We start from the raw sequence: 19,039 nt of genomic DNA on the forward strand, positions 1-19,039 counted from the left end.
GAGTACTGTGTGTGGGGAAGTCCTGGAATCGACTTCTGAATGCACACTGAGTTATTATTTACTTATGGAAATGCATTGGGAGGTAAATGCCATGCAAGTTGGGCTAGTGGAGATGTGAACCTCCTGTCTCCCCTTTACTCCTTTTGTCAGTCTAAACACATGGAAATATAATTAGATGTTGTCTGTCTTCCAGGGACAGGCAGGGAAAGTGGAAAATGATCATAATGTTGGAAATTCAACAAGCTAGATCCCCAGAGAAAAGAGATGAAAAGGGACCTCAGACAATATGACAAACCAGAGCCACTGGAATGGAGCTTGGACCTCCAGGAGAGGTTCTGTGTCCATCAACGGTGTGTTAGAGCTCTAGGCTACATACAGGTGGAGGGGCAAGTCCAGACAACAGCCAGGAGAAGGCTTTATTTCTGTAGACTCTAACTGTGGCGGGACTGGTTTGAATGAGTAAAACACTTACCTCAGAGTGAGGGGGTGTCTTCACTGCTCTGCCTTAATTCCTGGGAGTGATTTCTGTCAAAGAAGGTTGGTTACTGCCAGTTGAGAGTGGGTAAGGACCTCAGGCAAACAGTTGAGGGTTGGAATGATGATACATTCATGTTAATTGAATGAGGATTTTTTTTTAATTTGCAAATTTGAATTAATACATGTATATTATAAAAGTAAATGATCAGTTAAAACCCTCACCCCCAACCCATGAGGTAATAATACCTATGTTTAACAGTTTGGTTCTTTACAGACGTTTGTCTGTCTGTCATGAGGGTATAATTTTGAATGTGCTTTTAAATTGGAGTGTGTGCTAAAATGTGAATTTAGATTATTTTTAGGGCTTTTGAAATGACTGGATTAAATTGAATTGAAATTGGGTGGTGTGAAAATTACATTCTGTTTGACAGTGAGTTAATACCTAGTCTTTGTTTAGTGGTAGGGGCGGAAAGGAGGTTAGGCCTGGATGACCCAGGGGAGGTTAAGGATGGCAGGAGGGGGTTGGAAAGAGAGAAAAGTAGAAATGGAGCAGTAAATGCGGGAACCAGGTTTGAATCCTGGCTGTGACTCTCAGTGACTTCAGAGTTCTAGTAAAGTTATCATCTTTCCCTAGTGTCCTCACGTATAAAAGGGACTTAATAATATTTCATAGGGTTCTTGTAAAGGTTAAATAAAATGACACGTAGAGCATCTAGCCCAGTGCTTGGCATAGAGGTGCTTCCCTTCCTTCAATTCTTTTTCTCCAAATAGGGAATTTCCATTTGAAAGTTAACTTGTAAAAATTTTTTTATAATAGTACATAATCAGGTACCCTTGCTTTGTTAAAAGGGACTGTTTATAGAGGAAAAATGATTGATTATATGGAAGTATTTCTCCTTGGGATCAAGTCAGCTGAGTATCTCTTAGTCATTATCAAGATTTGGAAATAGACTTGTTATGTATCATTGTTGAGTTTGAGCTGGGCTGGGAGTTTTACCTGCCTTTGCATTGTCTCTGCCCGAAAGGAAGGGGTTCGAATCCCCCTGTCTTTCCACTGCCCGAGCCTCGTGGTGTTATGGTACACGTGCAGTCTAGTAATTTGTACTTACATTAAGCAAAATTCTGTCACATTTTAAAAGACAGGTTCTTTGTGTCAGTCACTGAAGTTAATTCTGATTGGGAACCAAAGTTTGACCAACTGAGGTAGGAATTGTATGAAAACACATTTTCATCCCAGTTCCTAATTACAAGCTTTGACTCTCAATAAAAGTGAGAAAGCTACATATACATATTTTTTAATAAAGTTATTTATTTATATATTTATTTTTGGCTGTGTTGGGTCTTCGTTTCTGTACAAGGGCTTTCTCTAGTTGTGGCAAGCGGGGGCCACTCTTCATCGTGGTGCGCAGGCCTCTCACTGTCGCGGCCTCTCTTGTTGGGGAGCACAGGCTCCAGACGCGCAGGCTCAGTAGTTGTGGCTCACGGGCCCAGTTGCTCGGCGGCATGTGGGATCTTCCCAGACCAGGTCTCGAACCCGTATCCCCTGCATTGGCAGGCAGACTCTCAACCACTGTGCCACCGGGGAAGCCCAAAGCTACATATTTTTTAAAAACTTTGTATGTGTGATGATGATGATGGGAAGAGGATGGGGGGTGTGAGCCTAGCATTTAGCAGATCTTGGCTGCCTTCCTTCAGACCTGGGTTTTCATTCATTCTCCCCACCCTTTTCTCCTTCTTTACTTAGAGATTATACTAAATCAGTGGAGGAAAGGTAGAAAATTCAGGTGAGCAGAAGAAAATAAAAATTATGAATAAATCCCACTTCTCCGAGAAAACCATTATTAACATAGTCACGTATTTAAGTTTCAGATTATTTTTCTCTTCATATATTAATATGTTTAAAACAAAAATGGTATCATCTAAGCCATACTTCATATAAATGGCTTCATTCAGTCATCAGTGTATTATGACTTTCATACTGATAAGTATATTTCCACAACTTCTGGTTATCTTTGTTTTCTCCTAATTGTAGAGGTAATGTGTATTTACTGAAAAAATTCTTAAGGAATACAAAGATAACAGAAAATACAGGTTTCCACGTGAGTCAGTCGTTCACACAACAGTATTTGTTAAGGTCTGCTTAGTATTCCACTGTATGCCTGGATTGTCATACTGAGCTAATCTGTGGTGGTCTCCATTTGGCAATGCATTAGAAACAGTCTGTAGTAAACCGCGCTGCTGTGAACATCTTCGTACATACATCATGGTATGATTGCCCAGTCATCTCATGAGAGTAAATTCCTACAAGTGTATATGCTGGTTAAAGTGTGTGTACATTTTAAAGTTCTTTGGTCAATATTTCTTAATTCCATCCAGAAAAAATTAAACCAGTTTATTCTCTGATTAGCATTTTGGGGGAATGTCTGCTTTCTAATGCTGTTTTGTTGGGGTTTTTTTTTCCCCTTTAAAAAACAATTTTTACCAGTTTGACAGGTAGAAACATTACTTAATTTGGAGTTATTTTTGATTATTAGGTAAATTTAATTTTTTTTCTGCGAGGTTTTGGCCATGTGTATTCCTTTGTGAATTACTTGTTTGCACGTTGTAAAAAAATTGAATTGTTCATCTTTTTATATAAAACTAAGTATTTTAGTTTAAGCATGACTTAGTGGATGCCTTAGTCTCTTTTGTAACAAAGCGAGCTGTACATAAATACTTCACTCAAGTGGAACACCTTGCTCTTTGCAAAGGTCTTTATTGACCTGGGAGCCAGGAAATGTCGGCACAGCCTTATTATTCTTCTCCAGTTGGCTTATAGACTCTTGATGCCTCTCTCCAGCTGCCTTTAACTGTGTGGGATTTTCCAGCACCATCTCTGCGTTTGTCTGTAGCTGTGTCAATATATGTGTGGGGAGTGAGTGGGACTCTGCTGTCTATGGTGATAAATCCAAGCAAGACTTTTTATTCCTAAGTTAATAAAAAGTAACTAATATGGACTGACTGTTAAAAGACCAACTGACTACTCCATTTTCCTTATTTTATCATGCTGGCAAACAGGGCAGAAATATCTCTTAAACATTTTAATGTAAAGTAGCTTAAATTATTTTGGTGTGTAAAGTTTAAATTTTGTATTGTGATTCTGTCTCGTCCTCACATACCATGTGGGGCTACGCTTTCTCTCTGTTTTAAAGGGAGAGGAGCGTGTCAGGCATGCTCGCATGTGTACAGGCTGAGGGTGAGTGTGACAGTGAGTTTGAAAAGGAGTGAAGTGTGACATGGATAACCTCTTATTAGAATGGTGCAGATAGGTGTTTTAGTAAACAACCAGTTTTTGAATAAACTTACTGTGGGTACTTACGGGCTAGTGAAAATATTGACACTTTGTGGTGACTAAATAGAGTAACCACAAAGCACTTTCTAGCATGGCACCTGTCACATAGTAGGTGCTCATTAAATCATGACAGTTATACGTTCGTATATCAATCCATTAATTTCATAGTTATTTATTGAGAGCCTTCTCTCTGCCAGGCACTGGTCAGGGTGTTGGAGGTACTGCAGTGAATGAAAAGACTGAAATGTCTTCTCATGGAGCTAATACTCTGGTGTGGGGAGCTAGTCACTAAATAAGTAAGTAAGTAGATGATCCCACACTTTAAAAGAGCACAAGTACCATGAAGAAAGATAAATCGGGGAGATGACTGGAGGTGCTGATGGGAAGCGAAGGATTCGCAGCTTTAGCTAGGGTGGTCAAGGAAGGCACTGTTACGTAGAGGTCAAGCAGAGCTGGGATTAAGCCCATCTTTACTACTGATTAAGTGAGTGACTTTGGGAAAGGTATTTAATCTTTGATCCTTAATTTTCACGTTACAAAAAGGGATAATAATGAACCTGATGCATAAGGTTAAATGAGATAATACAGAAAGCATGTAGCGGTATGTCAGATACCTAACTCGCAGCAGGAAGAAAGTGGTGTTCGTGGCTAGGAAGGTGGGCACTGCCCTGGCAGTCACAGGCTGGGAGACACAGGCATGCCCAGAGGAGCCGAGAGTGGGGGCTTTGTTCCTGCAGGAAAGCTGCAACAAATAACAGTGTTTAATGTGGGTAGGAGAGAAGAGAAGAAATGAGTGGTGGGAGTCTTGGCTGTGGATGTGTAGGGAAGAAACAGAAGCATCAAGATTCTCTCCTTTCTTCCAAAAGCGAAAGTAAAAGACTCATTCCTTTTGCTTTGTTTTTGACAGGACTGTCACCAATTGATTCTGCAGTTCTATTTCAGTGCCTAATCAAGTGTTTTACAGTCTCATTTTGGGGAAGTAAAACCTAGATAAATGTATGTATGTATATACAAAGGAAGTTAACAATAGCTGCTCAGTAGATTGTCTTTAAGATGAAGGAATGAATGCTGGAAGCATCTGGCAGGCGGAATTCACTGAGAGAGGATGATCAGGGGAAGCTTCTTGCAAGAGTAGAGTTGATCTGACTCCTCAAAGAGGGGTCGGGTGCTTGGTCTTGTTTCGGAAGGACACCGATATTCCCTGCTCTGGATAGAGAAGGTTTTAAGGTCAGCAGAGTTTGCAAAAGCATCATACCCTGTCACCCACGTGGAGGTTCACACCGCGTGTTCGCTTACTGAAGTTTCTGTCAGCCCTGCAGTAAAGGCAGTAAAGGCACCTGCTGAGCCGTGAACCCCAGCAGGACTGGGCCTCCACACTCTGACTTGCAGAACGGCCCAGAAAGCTCAGGGCATCCGGGTGCTGTGGAGCACCGCTGCGGGCTCACTCTTCCTCTGTTACCCTGGAGGGAGTAGAGCTGTCACTTGTCTTTGTGTACGTATTTGCGAAGCATTTGGAGATCATCAAGCACATTTCCTTATAGCACTTGAAGTTTAGGAGAAAAAAATTACACCCAAATAGAAAAATAACTAATGAGGATTATACAATTTTGGATCTCAGTTTTCATCTTTATTTTCCTTTTTTCTGTTGCTTATTTATTTTGTTTCCGTGAAATGCTTTTATAGAGTATTTGCGTATAATGAGCAAGAACTGTCTTAGAAGTTGAAAATGGAAACCTTTAAACGATATTTTTTTTTTTAACAAAATGTGTTTTTCCCCCTCCCAAGGTCTATTACCCAAATTTGGGGTGGATGTGCATTGATGCCACCGATCCAGAGAAGGGGAACTGGCTGCGCTATGTGAATTGGGCTTGCTCAGGAGAAGAGCAAAATTTATTTCCACTGGAAATCAACAGGGCCATTTACTATAAAACTTTAAAGGTAAGAGTGTTAGAATTAGCCTGCCGGTAGTTACTCTGCATGCGTTTCTGCAAACGCTGTCCTCAGTCGTGACCGTCGGGAGCGAATATGAAGACCTTGAAGGGGTTCTGTTTGAAAGTGGTTCATCAACACAGTGAAAGGTCTGTGTTTTAAATATACAGTTGCCACTGCGTGGTGTGAGGAAGGGCACTAAACCAGGAAGATCGTGTTGAGTAAGTACGTACGGCGTCTTTATAGGTACTGATGAGTTAAGTATGTGGCAGCTGCTTCCCTCCTCTTAAGATACAGATGCATTGGAAACTGTCGGACCGGCCAGTTTATCTAACTGTAAGAAACTGTCAATAGCTCTGGCAGTTCTGTGTTAACTGAAAACACATTCTTAGTCTTCAGTATAGTGTAGCTTTGGATTAGCTTTTCTTTTCCCTAAATTTTATTCAGAATGGAAATTACGCAGAACATGTTTCTTACTTCTGCCAGATTTTTTTTTTTTTTTTTTTTTTTTTTTTTTGCGGTACGCGGGCTTCTCACTGTTGTGGCCTCTCCCGTTGCGGAGCACAGGCTCCGGACGCGCAGGCCCAGCGGCCATGGCTCACGGGCCCAGCCACTCCGTGGCATGTGGGATCTTCCCGGACCCGGGCACGAACCCGTATCCCCTGCATGGGCAGGCGGACTTTTAACCACTGCGCCACCAGGGAAGCCCCTGCCAGATTTTTATTTGGAGACATTAATTGTTGAGGAAAATCAACAAGTAATATAAAGAAGAGGAAAATCATGTTTTAGAGTTTGTGGTGAGGTCAGAGGTCACTGAGTACATTCAGGGAAGTTAGAATTAGGAAGCGTCGTTATACCTGCAACAAGCAAGCCCACATCTGTCTCTCTCGTTTTCATGTTCTCCTGGAAGGCAAATCTGCACTCATCCTGCGGGGAAATGTTCTCTCAGGCAGAGTCTTGAGGCTCTGAAGATAGATGATTGTTGCTTTTTGCTTTTTGGAATAGGTATGTTTGCCAAAGTTGCTGTAAGGCAGATTTTTCCTTATTCACTTACTTCCATTAAAAATGTTGTAGACTGGGGGACAGTCCATGAAAAAAATTATCTCCATGTAGGTGAAAACTCTTGATGAACAAACATTTAAGATGATGGTCAGCTTTGTAGCATGCTGAGTTTTGCCTGTGTGTAGCTCTAGGACTTTTGGAAGTTAGCTTACAGCTGTTTAACTTTCCTTTGTATTTTTCCCTGTCATCTTTAGGCAGTTGGATTGCCCTTTACCTCATATAAACCCACGTCCTTGCTTTCAATTCCTGTAGGAAATATTTTTTTTTGTGGTACTTCCTCATTTAAAACTTCTACAACCTTCTTCCTGCTGGATTGTAACAGCATGATTTTCTGGTAGGCATTACTGTACAACTTTGTTACACTGGAGTTTGAAATTGGATTCAAAATTTGATTCAATAATTCATTCTGTTCTCAAATTAATTTAAAGTGAGAGTTACATCTGGTTGAATCAGTGAGGCAGAATTCTGGTGGAGATGAAGTACCAGCGAGGGGATGCATATGAGACAACTGAGGGAGTAGGAATGAGGTTCCAGGGCAGAGGAAGCCCAGGGAGATACTGGGGCACTTGGCAGTTCTTTCATCAGACCTCAGGTTACGATGTGTTCATCTCTGATAGCAAAGCCGAGAACCATTGAGAAGCAAGAGAGAATAGTGTTTGGGAGTGAACTCTGGAGCCAGACTCCTGGATTAAATCCTGGCTTGCTGTGTGACCCAGGGCAAGTCATTGTGATTTTACTAGCTGTGTAAATTTAGGCAAGTCACTTTCCTGTGCCTCAGTTTCCTTATTTGTAAGATACAGATAATTATAGTGTCGACCTCATATGGTTATCATGGGTGATTGTGGGTAGATTTCTAGCACCTAATAAGTGCTACATAAATGATAGCTGTTATTTTTGGCAAGGCAGTGTAGTGTCATGGTTAGGATTGGGGACTCTGGAGCAGACTGCCTTGTGAGCAAATTTTGGCTTTGGGATGTGTGACCATGAGACGTTACTTACACCCTCTGTCTTAGTTTTTTCATCTGTAAAAATGGAGGTAATAGTAAAAATTAATACAGTTGTGAAAATTAAACAAACCAATATGTGTAAGATTCTGTGAAGAGTTCCTAGTCTAACCTAAGTACTCAAAGTGTTAACTAGCTATACTACTACTATTATTTTTACCTTTCTTTGTTGGAAGTAACATAGCTCTGATCTTTGCAGACCTCCCCCAGTCCTGACCTTTGATGTTTGCTCAAGTATGCATAAGGCCTTTCAGATTCCTTACTTGTGATTATATTCTTCTAGATTAAGCTTTCTGTGGGTTAGGTTTTGTAAATAAATTACATGTGATGTTCTGTATCACCTTCTCACCTGTAATCTAGGTAATCACCTGGTTTTGTTTGTAATATGATTAAAAACTGTTTTAAATTCCTGAAGGTTAATTGTTAGCTTGCTCTCCATTCATTCATCTATTTATTAGTTCAGCAAATACTGAGTGTCTACTATGTACCAGGTATTCTCCTATAGTAGTGAACAGAACAGACAAGGTCTCTGGTCTCATGGAGCTTCCATTTTATGGGGGAGGTGGCAGATAATAAACAAGTGAACAAGTAAACAAAATAATTTCAGATAGTGATAAGTGCACTGAAGACAATAAAATGTGATAGATTGTCTAGGTAGGGGGAGGGCTGCTGTAGCTCTGGTAGGTCAGGGAAGACAAGACATGGGGACACCTCTTCCCTTCCCCCACTGGCATGGGAAGGAGCCAGCCACTCGAAGATCTCTGCTGGAAGAGCAGTTCAGGAAGCAAAGGTCTTGAAGTGGGAATAAGCTAGATTTTGGGGGTTTTTTTGTTTGTTTTTTTCTTTCTTTTTTTTTTTTTTTAAAGGAATAGAATAAAGGCTGGTTTGGCTAGAGCAAGGAGAGGTGGTGAATGGGGCTGGTAAGGTGGGCAGGGGCCAGATCGGGGGGCCTACTGGCCTGTAGGGAAACGTATGAGTTTTAGTCTTCAGTTCACCCATTTGAGAATTGAAGCTGTCTGACCCGTGACTTTTAAAAGATCATGCTGGGGGATAGATGGTAGGTGGGTAAGCGTGGAGTGCTTTGTGTGTTCTCATATAATTCTGGAGTGTTCCTCTTAATTTGACCTAGTGTCAGGAATATTTATGGCAACCCTTCCCTGTACCTAATTGGTCTGGTAAAATTTCAGGTTTATATTTACTGATATTTAGAGAAGAGAGTGTGCTTCATTCTATAAGCCTGTCAGAACCCAAGGAAGAGTTTAAAGTCTTCCTGTTGTTGTTTTTTGTTAAATATCAAAATATATTTTAAAAAAGGTTGTTTGGACTTTTGACTTTATTTTTTTAAATGTGGGTTTGTATTTCCTGTGTTTAAGGACATAAATTTTCTTTCCTTCTGAAATTTGACTTACAAAATCTTAAATGCGCTAAGCAGTGCAGAAGAAAAAACTACAGTACAGAAGAAGCAAGCAATCGTTCATTTTAAAAGATGTATTATTTTCCTCTTCTTCATAAAGCCGTGTTATTTGTGTAGCTGTTTTAATAGAAAGTTGGGAAGTACATAGCTCAATAATGTCATGATCATCTCAGTTGCTAACAATTTTGAAGGTTGTTCAGTAGCTAACAAATCAGGTTGCTCTTAATCTAGCTATTCAGTTCATTAACAGCCATTTAGAAATTGTATATTAGATTTGAGGTAAAAACAGATACTGGGGTGTTTTGTGGTTTTTGCAAGAACAAAATCGGACCCTCCTAAGTAGAGAGTCTGTGCTGATATTGAACTTCACCCAGTTGCTGGTACGGTTAGTGCTCTGCACAAGGTTGGAGTGGCATGAACGTAGACGCTTAGGCTGAGTCGGGGATCAATCTCGAAGATGTCTGGTAGGTTCTTCTAGCCAGTGTTTTGGTGATGCTGTTTGGTTTAGGAAGAAATGGGGAATATATTTTCCCTCGCTCCTTTTCATGTTCTTTTTTACTTTTGTTTTATTTAAGACTTTACGTATCTCTGCAGACCCTAATCATTTCAAGTATTATATGATAACACCATTTCATAAATAATGTGACTTGTAACAAAAGCATAGAGAAGAAGCACACATTTGGAGCTAGAAACAGTTCACTTAAATAAAGGAGCTCATTCCTTCAGCAAAAACAGGTTAGCTCATAAGAGTGCCAAAAGGCATCTGTAATGGCTATTTTAACTCATTAAGATTTTATACATTAGATTAAGTTTTTTTATTTTAGGTGTAACTGATTCAAGAAGGGAAATAATACATTGGTTTAAAGATTAAAAAAATGGCAGGTTTTAGCCATCCTTGGAGGAACAAAGGAAACAGTGGCTTGTTCTTTTATCTTAAAGAATTTAGAATATTTTAAAATTTGGACTATATAAACATTGAGTTCTGCAGAGAATGAAACAAAATAATATTTACTTTCAAAGACTTTATCTAGACTAGAAGGTATGTTGAAGTGAAGAACTATGTTGTTTCTAAATGGACATCTTAGATGGAATTCCTCCTGCCCCTAAAACAAGGGTATCCTCTTCCATAACTATAGTGCAGTGATCAAAATCAAGAAGCTCACACTGGCACAGCGTTTTATCTATACACTTTATTCAAATTTTGTCAGTTCCAATCATGTCCCTTTAGGCAAAGAAAACTTCATTGAATTCAGTTGTGATGTCTCATCAGTCTCCTTAGTTTGTATAGCGCCTCAGTCTTTGTCTTTTATAACATTTCGGTTTTGAGAGAACTGATCAGTAATTTTTGTAGAATGTCCCACAGTTTGGCCTTCTCTTAAGTTTTATCATGATTGAATTACATTTATGCATTTTCAGCAGAAGTGATGCTTCACTTCATCTCCAGAAGTGATGCTGTGTTCTTTTCTGTGCATCATACCAGGAGGCATATGATGCTGACTTGTCTTATAAAGGTACTGTTTTTCTCTTTGTCATTAATAAATGTTTTATGGGGAGATATTTCGAGACCATGCAAATATTTTGTTATTCCTCAAACTTTAATCTACTAGTTTTAGCATCCATTGGTGATTCTTGCCTGAATCAATTATTAATCTGTGATGATTGTCCAGTTGTGATGTTCTAATTCCATTATTTCTTTTTCATTGATTAGTTGGGATCTACTATAGGAAGAGCTCTCCTTATTTATTTACTTGTCCGTTCATTCATTCATTTCTTCATTCATTCATACCAGTATGGACTCATGGATTTTTATTTTATTCACTGGGTTTTAGGTGGAATTTTACTTGTGTTCATACTCTTGGAACTTTTTGAACAGATGAGTCATTGTGAGAGAAAGCAATAAGCCATTTCCTTCGATGTTACTTAGGAGTGTAATCTTTCCACTCAGTACATTTTTTCTTCACGATCTTGTTCTCTAGGTATAATCAGCATGGTGGTGGGGTACATGACTGTTAAGAATTCATGTTTTAGGAGCTTGACACGTGAGGTATTTTTAGGCATTTCTTTCTAAATTTAAAAGTTGTCTTGTAGACTCGAGGTGTATGTAGTACAGAGGGCAAGGCAGTGAATTCTCCAAGGACCGGAGCAGGTTGGCAGCAGCGCAGAGACAATACACTGCCAGGACGGCTCGCGTCCTCAGCACCGCCTCTTCTTTTAGCATTTCCGTGATATAATTAGCGGTGCATTATAAATGTGCACTGGCATGTAGGTCTTATCATGCTTAACTTGCTCTTGGACTCTGAAACCTGCGCTGATAATTAGCTTTCATCACGTCTTCCATACTGCCAGGGTGTTTTAAATTATGCTTTAATTTTCTCATCAGCTTAGGTTTCGTGGACATTGTGGTTCCGTGGCATATTTTTCCTTCTGCGTGGATAGTTGTGAGGCTTCCAACAGTAAGATTCCGGAACATATGGCAGTTTTAAGTTTAAAGCGATCCTATCAGATCCCGACATCCACCGGACGGACTCCGGGGAGGAGGCGGCCGGGAAGTGAGGTCCTCCCTCCAGCAGAGGGTCCCTTCCCGCGTCGTCCGGCCCGCGGCCGCCGAGGCGGAGGAGCTCTTCCTGCCGGGCTGGCCTCGGGCGGCCCGGCTGGGAGCGCCGCCCGCCTGCCCCGCCCCGCCCCGCCAACAACCGTCGCTCTGATTGGCCCGGCGCCTGTCTCTTCTCTCCCCGCAGCCAATCGCGCCGGGCGAGGAGCTCCTGGTCTGGTACAATGGGGAAGACAACCCCGAGATAGCAGCTGCGATTGAGGAAGAGCGAGCCAGCGCCCGGAGCAAGCGGAGCTCCCCGAAAAGCCGGAAAGGTAGGAGCCCGCTGCCGCCCCTGCTCCCCGCGGCTGCCCGGCCTGGGCCGAATCCGGGCTCGGGCAGCACCCGCAGCTCACAGTGACCTTTTCCGGACGCGGTGCCAAGCCTCCCCCGCGCCCCCCCCCCCCCCCCCCGGGTGCAGTTCCCCCCCCCCCCCCCGGCGCTGCTGAATCACGGCGCCGGACGCCGCGCTCGAGCTCTTTTCTAACTTGGGGTGGAGGAGCCGGGCACGGAAAAGTGAGCGGACGCGCACCGCGAGGGGCCCGAGGACAGTTGTCACTTCCCTTGTCCACAGCGCAGGTCTCTGGACTCGCGGGTGGGAGCGGCGGTCGGTCTCTCCAGAGCCGTACACTGCACGCCCGGTATATTCCTAGCTTTTTGTGCTGTTCGCCAGCAACGCGTCATAAAATGTGTTCCGAGAGTGACATTTCCAGGTCCGCAGATTCGGCGGCCTCGTGTCCATCCGCCCGGACTATGCGGGAGGGCCGGACGCGCCGCGGCCGATGCACTGGCCTCCCGGGGCAGGGAGAGCCGGCCGCGCCGTACACTGCCGCTACGCGCCGGGCCGGGCCCTGCCATCCGGCCGCCCCACTCCTCCCCGGGCCGGGCCCTGGGCCACTCCACGCCACTCAAGACTGCGCTGCACACGATTGCAACACTCGCGGCTGGCGAAGGTTTCAGCGCAGACCTTTTTGAAATTAGGCCATTAACAAAATGGAAGTTGAACGGTGTGCTGTTACTTTTGACTCAACTCCAACAGTTTTATTTTGTTTAATAATGTTTTCAAACAAAAGGTGAAGTGTAGTCGCACTTACAGAAGGCAGGGGATAATTTCTGGGAGGAAGATAGTTTGGTTGGATAGATCATATTTCCAGCTGGCATTCTCCGCGTTGTTTGTTTTGTTTTTTTTCTTTTAATGAAGAATTTTAATATTAATCAGAGAATCTTTCGTAGAGCCCTGTTTGAATATATTCCAAGGCGAGGGGTATGGTAGTTTCTTACTAATATAAATCTCCTTTTTTTTTGCCCGCCCTAAGTCTTAAATAAATGTTTGTAGCCATCTGAACTTGAGTCCAACCTTTACTTAGAACACTGCAAAGTGAATTGTGGCAGTCATACTGTAAATAAAATCATAATGTAAACTTGACTTTGGAAAAATGTAAAAGTAACATTTAAAAATGTAGGCAAGAAGTTAAAAAAGTCTATTCTGATTTTTCCATTACATATTCTTTGTATTTTACGGTATAATCAATAACCCATCCAAGGGAGTTTGTTAGGCCTTTTACTGAATACATGTTCGCTGTTTATCTAACTCGATTTCGTCAGTTTTGGGTCATTAAATGCTTTGATCATGAATCTGATGATCAGGGTCTAGAAAATTGCCAGGTGTTTTTTGTTTGTTTGCTCTTGTTGTTGTTTACTGTTTTGAGATTTTTGTTGCTGTTAGGCTTAGCGCATAATTGTTTGCAAACTCTTCACATAATTCAGATTGTTCCTTTATTTAGTGTTTACTTTGTGTATAACTATCGTCACCAGCCTTTCTAGGTAAGCTGTGATTTGCAGGGGCTGGAGTTGGGAGGGCAGCGGATCTTTACTCTGTTACTAAGCATAACTAACTCATGTATTTAAATATAGTCATAGGTTAATAGGTTAATAGCAACTTCATCCTAATGCTTTTCTCTGTTCAGCGTACTTTGCTGTGCATGTTTAGAACATTTCATAGATTTTTATTTATTCCTTAATTTTTCTTTTTATTTGAATGTGGGGGAAAAAACTGAAAATAAGGTTTATTAGTGGTACATGAACTTACACATCTTCATTTTTATACCTGCCCATATTGCTGGGTTTTTGCATTGAGTTAAGTAGTTCATATTTCTTATTATCCTGTTATTTATAACTACTCCGAGCTGTGTATAACTGACTGAATCTTAAGTTTTAGTTAAAATACTTATGTGAGGCTCCCTCTCGGAACTTAACAATCTGTTTTGAATAGCTTACTGGTAAGGAGCTGTGTTTGCTCTTTATGATCTAAAGTTTAAATAGTCAAACCTTTTTTGTTTTTAAATTAAGTACTCTGTGTAAGCTAATTTATAGCTTACAAAGTCCTGAAATGGAGAACTTTTTATGTTAACTTGGTTCTATTTAGGTCTTATGTGTGACCTCCAACATTTAAATATCTTTTCAGGCAGTGATGTCAGAGAATAAATCAACATAAATTTCATTCAGTAGCAATATTAACTTAGTATTTCTGAAAGCCAGATGTTGAAGACATGCAGCTGACAGGTAGATTGACAGTGGACCTAACTTCATTTTGGTTAGGAGGCAGGCAGAGAGAAACAAAGGGCTGAATTCTTCATAGTTCTGGGCCTCTGATCCTTTGCATGACAGCTGCTGTGCCTACAGCTGTGCATTGCATGTGATGCCTTTCAGAATTCATCAGATCGCTGGTGGATCATGCCGCGTGTTCTGGGCAGTGGAAAACCCTGATTCCTTTGCATACAAAGTGGCCCCTCCTCTTCTCTCTCCCTCTCTGTCTCTATCTCTCTGCCTCTGTCTGTCTCTCAGTCATTCATTGAACTAATGTTTGTTAAGCCCCTGCCATGTGCCAGGCGCTCTGCTAGGTCGTACAGGACAATGGTGAGGAAAAAAGCAGCAGTAACTTTTCTCCTGGCGCCTGTAGTCTAGTGGGGGAGACAAACATTAAATCAGTAAGTTACTGATCGGGGCCTAGATGGTTGGCATGGAACAGGCCCTCAATAAATAATTTGTTGATTGGCAAACAAAGACTCACGCAAACCTGCAATGAAGGAAGAGAACACAGGGCTGTGAGAACACAGTTCATATTGTCTCTGACCAGGGAGCATGCTGTTTTGCCAGTGGCCAAAGGTGTTCATATGTTAGGCATTTTGAACTAGAATTCTGGATTCTCACCTTTGTAATTCAGCCTGACTTCTTACATGTCTGAGCAGCCCCTGTAATGAGATTGAGCGTGAGAAGTTCCTTGGGTGGGACAGATTAAACTTTTCAGGTAGAGAGGAAGGGAGGGTTTTCAGTGTTGGGTTTTCAATATTTCACTGAAAGATTCGTATTTAATCCACGGGAAGATTGTGATCTGAACATAGAAAGGCCAAATTTAGAAGTATTTATCGTCTTGATTTCTGTTGAATTTGCTTGTTAGCAGTAAATGACTGTTGGCAAATGTTCTTTTAAAATATAGACTATAATGGAATGTTGTTGCCCTGCTCTCTTTTGGCTACATAAGAACCTTACCCAGAGTTCTTTTTACTCTAAAGCGGCAGCAGTGTCTTGATGCGCATGGGCTTAGTGGAAGGAATGAAAAACATGGGACTCTTGGGCTTTTACCAGGTGTATGGCTGGGCAAATCATGTCACTTTTAATGGGGGTGCAGTTTCCATAGCTTTAAAAGTAGGTGTCATAACATGGAATGGTCCTTGTGCTATATACCCAACCTCACTGGGTTGCTGTCAAGAGCAGGAGAGATAATAATAAGGAACGTCTCTGTGCAGCATGTGGGTCCGTGGTACCTGTAAGTGCCACTGACAGAATGTGGCTGATGGTTAGTTACCTATGTGATGCTTGCAGAGGAGCTACTGAGCTTGTGAGTCAGTTAATCAGTCAGTATTTATGGAGCACTTGTATTAGCTCTAAGGAAGCAGTGGGTCCTCCCTCTCCCTTCCCGTGGCGGGGCCTCACTGTAGGCTGCTTCTCTCTTACTTTAGGCCTACTTCTAACCTGTTGACTTTCCTGTCTATAGCACATTAGAAGGAGGAAATTAGAAGAGTTATTTGTAGCAGCAAGTAGTTTTATAGCTAATAACCAGACAGTTAAGAAGACAAAGTTTGTAACAAAAACAGTAACGAGCTATAAAGAGCACAGTGCCGTGAGATCCCTTAACAGGTTCACATAATCTTTTCTAAAAGCTGTAAATAGTCCCTGAGGTAGTTTTTAGTATTTATCTAAGTGACTTTTAGTCACCACAGAACAGTTAAATTATAACCAGTTTAAAAAGGAAATATTTCATGTTTCCATAATTAAAATTGTTCACATAAAAAACCTGGAGATATCCACCCCCCATCCCCCCGCCTTGTTATTTAACAAGTATATTCTGTGTCAGACACTATGTTAGGTGCTGGAAGCTACAGCAGAGAACTAACATAACCCAGGTCCCTGCTTTCATGGAATTTACATTCTGGAGAATGAGGGGACAACCAACCAACAGATGAACAAGACAGATCTTATAATGTTAATAAAGTGTGTGTGTGTTGCAGGTGGTTACGTATGGTGTGACTGTGGATGGGTAGCCAGGGATAGCCTTTCAGAGGCTGTGACTTGACTGACGCAGGGGTGGGCCCTGTCAAGTTCTCGGGGCTGAGAGCTCCAGGAAGAAGGACCGGATTGGGTGTTCTTTTAGCAGTGTTGGTTACTTATTGCTGGGGTGGTGTATAGGGAGAGCCACCTAGAAACCCACATGGGTCTTTTTGTATGAAACTCAGTTGTGCAAATGGACATACTGGCCCCTTTCCCACCAGCACTGCACTTAGTGGCAGGATTGGTAGGGGAGATTAGAGAGATGAGGAAAACATCCGGGGAGGAGTTTATCGTCTGTTTTATTGCAGCTCAGTGTGGGTCAGGTTTACTAGGTGTTCTAGTTGATGTGTGTACAGGCTCTGGAATAGGGAAGGGGTTGGCAGGAGCCCTCTGGGAGAGGAGGTGATGCTACTTTGTGGTCGAAAAGCAGAGCACAGTGGGGAGGACGCCTGTGAAGAACATTGAGGAGGGGAAGAAAGAAAGATTTGGGGAAAGAAACTCACGGGGACATGAGAGGTCACAGGACATTGCTGGACAACACGTAGAAACAGAGATGCAGCAGGAGGCTCTGATGGAGACGTGGAGCCTTGTGGGCTGTGCGGTGCTGCAGCCAGATGGAGCAGTGAGCCCTGAGTAGTGCTGAGTGGTACTGAGCAGTCTCGTGGGTATTCCCATTTAGCCTCTACTTCTGCGTGGTTTGTACCAGCTCCAGATGAGGAAATGGACACGTAGCAAGGGTGGATAACTTGTCCAAGCTCTGTCTGCCAGTGAGTGTCAAGAGTCAGAGCTTGAGCCCAGGTTTTGCATGCCTTTTCTTCTGCATAATACTCTGCTTTCTGTCTGCTTTTGCCTGTGGTGGACAACAGCAGAAGTGATAGCACTGGTTCCATTTAAAGTTAAAATTAGAGAATACATTTAATAAAAGCGAACAGATGGGCTTCAGTGGAGTTTGATGTCTTGACCTTCCCCAGTAGCCGACAGCTCTTTTCGAGGTTCCTTGGCCAAAGCTGAAGAGTGGAGGCCTGGCTGAATGACAGAGGCCTAGCCATGGTGCCTGAGGATGATTGCAGATGGGCCCTGAGCTTTCTGGGTGCCTGGTGGGCAGGTCCTGTGCCCACTTACAGGGCGCTCATCCCTAGTTCTTGTTGGCAAGTGTTGGAGCAGGGCTTGGGGCAGTTGCAGGTGGCTACGATCCTGTGGAGATAGGGCCCCAGCATTAGATGTTACATGGCTTGTGAGCTTGTCGCCTTGGGCCCAAGTGAGCAGTGTCCTAGTCGGTCCCCAGTGGAGCTCTCGCTGCCACTAGCTGAGGTGATGCCTTTGCTGAGCATTGGGTGACCTGTCTCTGAGGGTTGCCTGCCTGGTTGATCCTGCTGTTTTTGTGGTGTTTTTAAAAGCTTAGTGCAGCTTTAATGTTTTTGCAACAGTAAGAAGCTAGGAATTTTTTTGATTTCTAATTCTACTGCTACTGAATTGCTCTGAATTTAGGTAAATAAGTTGGTTGATTTTTGTTTTCTGTTTTTTTTTTTGCGGTATGAGGGCCTCTCACTGTTGTGGCCTCTCCCGTTGCGGAGCACGGGCTCCGGACGCGCAGGCTCAGTGACCGTAGCTCACGGGCCCAGCTGCTCCGCGGCATGTGGGATCCTCCCGGACCGAGGCACGAACCTGTGTCCCCTGCATCGGCAGGCGGACTCTCAACCACTGCGCCACCAGGGAAGCCCGGTTGATATTTTTGTGCCTTTGATTCTTGCTGTGTATAACCTTGTTCATAGGGAAATTTATGGATTAACTACAGTTTTTCAAAGCATTTTGCAGAGTTTCAACTGTATTTTAGTGGATGAATTTGCAAAATTCTTGATACCATAATGGAGTGTGTTAGGAAATATGCTGTGCTCTAAGGTTGTTATCCTGGTTCTCCTGTCCATATGGAAACTGGAAGGTGAGACTTGCCTCATACAGCAAAAAAGGATTAATTATTAAGTTTCCTAAAAGGTAAAAGGACCTTGAATGTAGGGAGTTCAAAATTGTTGATTTTTAAAAATCCAATTGTAATTTGAAAGTAAAAAAATTTGTTGTGCTTTGCCTAGATAAAAATCCTGGGTTCTTTTTCTACATTATGAATTCATTATTGTTTTTAAAACTTATCGAGTATTTCCTTTTCTTAGGCAGTTTTACATTTCTGTTTACAGAGCTGTTACAGTATTGGGTTGGCCAAAAAGTTCGTTGGGTTTTTGCCGTAAGATGGCTCTAGTAAGCGCTTAGTTGTCTTTAACTTCGCTTGAAACGGTTTTGTTAGATTGCGTTGTGACAGCTGTCATATCAGCATGCATTTAAAAAGAATCTTATCAAAATTGGTGATGATTTTTTTTTTTTTCCCCCGTACGCGGGCCTCTCACTGTTGTGGCCTCTCCCATTGCGGAGCACAGGCTCCGGACGCCGGACACGCAGGCTCAGCGGCCATGGCTCACGGGCCCAGCCGCTCCGCGGCATGTGGGATCTTCCCGGAGTGGGGCACGAACCCGTGTTCCCTGCATCGGCAGGCGGACTCTCAATCACTGCGCCACCAGGGAAGCCCAAAATTGGTGAATTTTTGTGTAGCCATTTTAATATTGAAGATGGAAGAA

At 42.5% G+C, this 19,039-nt stretch overlaps 1 protein-coding gene across 1 annotated transcript in view; it reads left to right on the forward strand.

The window, feature by feature from the left end:
• The window catches only part of LOC116758811 (PR domain zinc finger protein 2-like), a 71,737-nt gene that overhangs the window by 38,641 nt on the left and 14,057 nt on the right, over nucleotides 1–19,039 (forward strand). Inside the window, exons 5-6 of the mRNA XM_032642078.1 lie at nucleotides 5,594–5,746; nucleotides 11,956–12,082. Coding sequence (XP_032497969.1) covers nucleotides 5,594–5,746; nucleotides 11,956–12,082 — 280 coding nt within the window. The remainder of the gene's footprint in view (nucleotides 1–5,593; nucleotides 5,747–11,955; nucleotides 12,083–19,039) is intronic.

This window comes from Phocoena sinus, chromosome 1, assembly GCF_008692025.1.
Source record: "Phocoena sinus isolate mPhoSin1 chromosome 1, mPhoSin1.pri, whole genome shotgun sequence".
Classification (NCBI taxonomy): Eukaryota; Metazoa; Chordata; class Mammalia; order Artiodactyla; family Phocoenidae; genus Phocoena; species Phocoena sinus.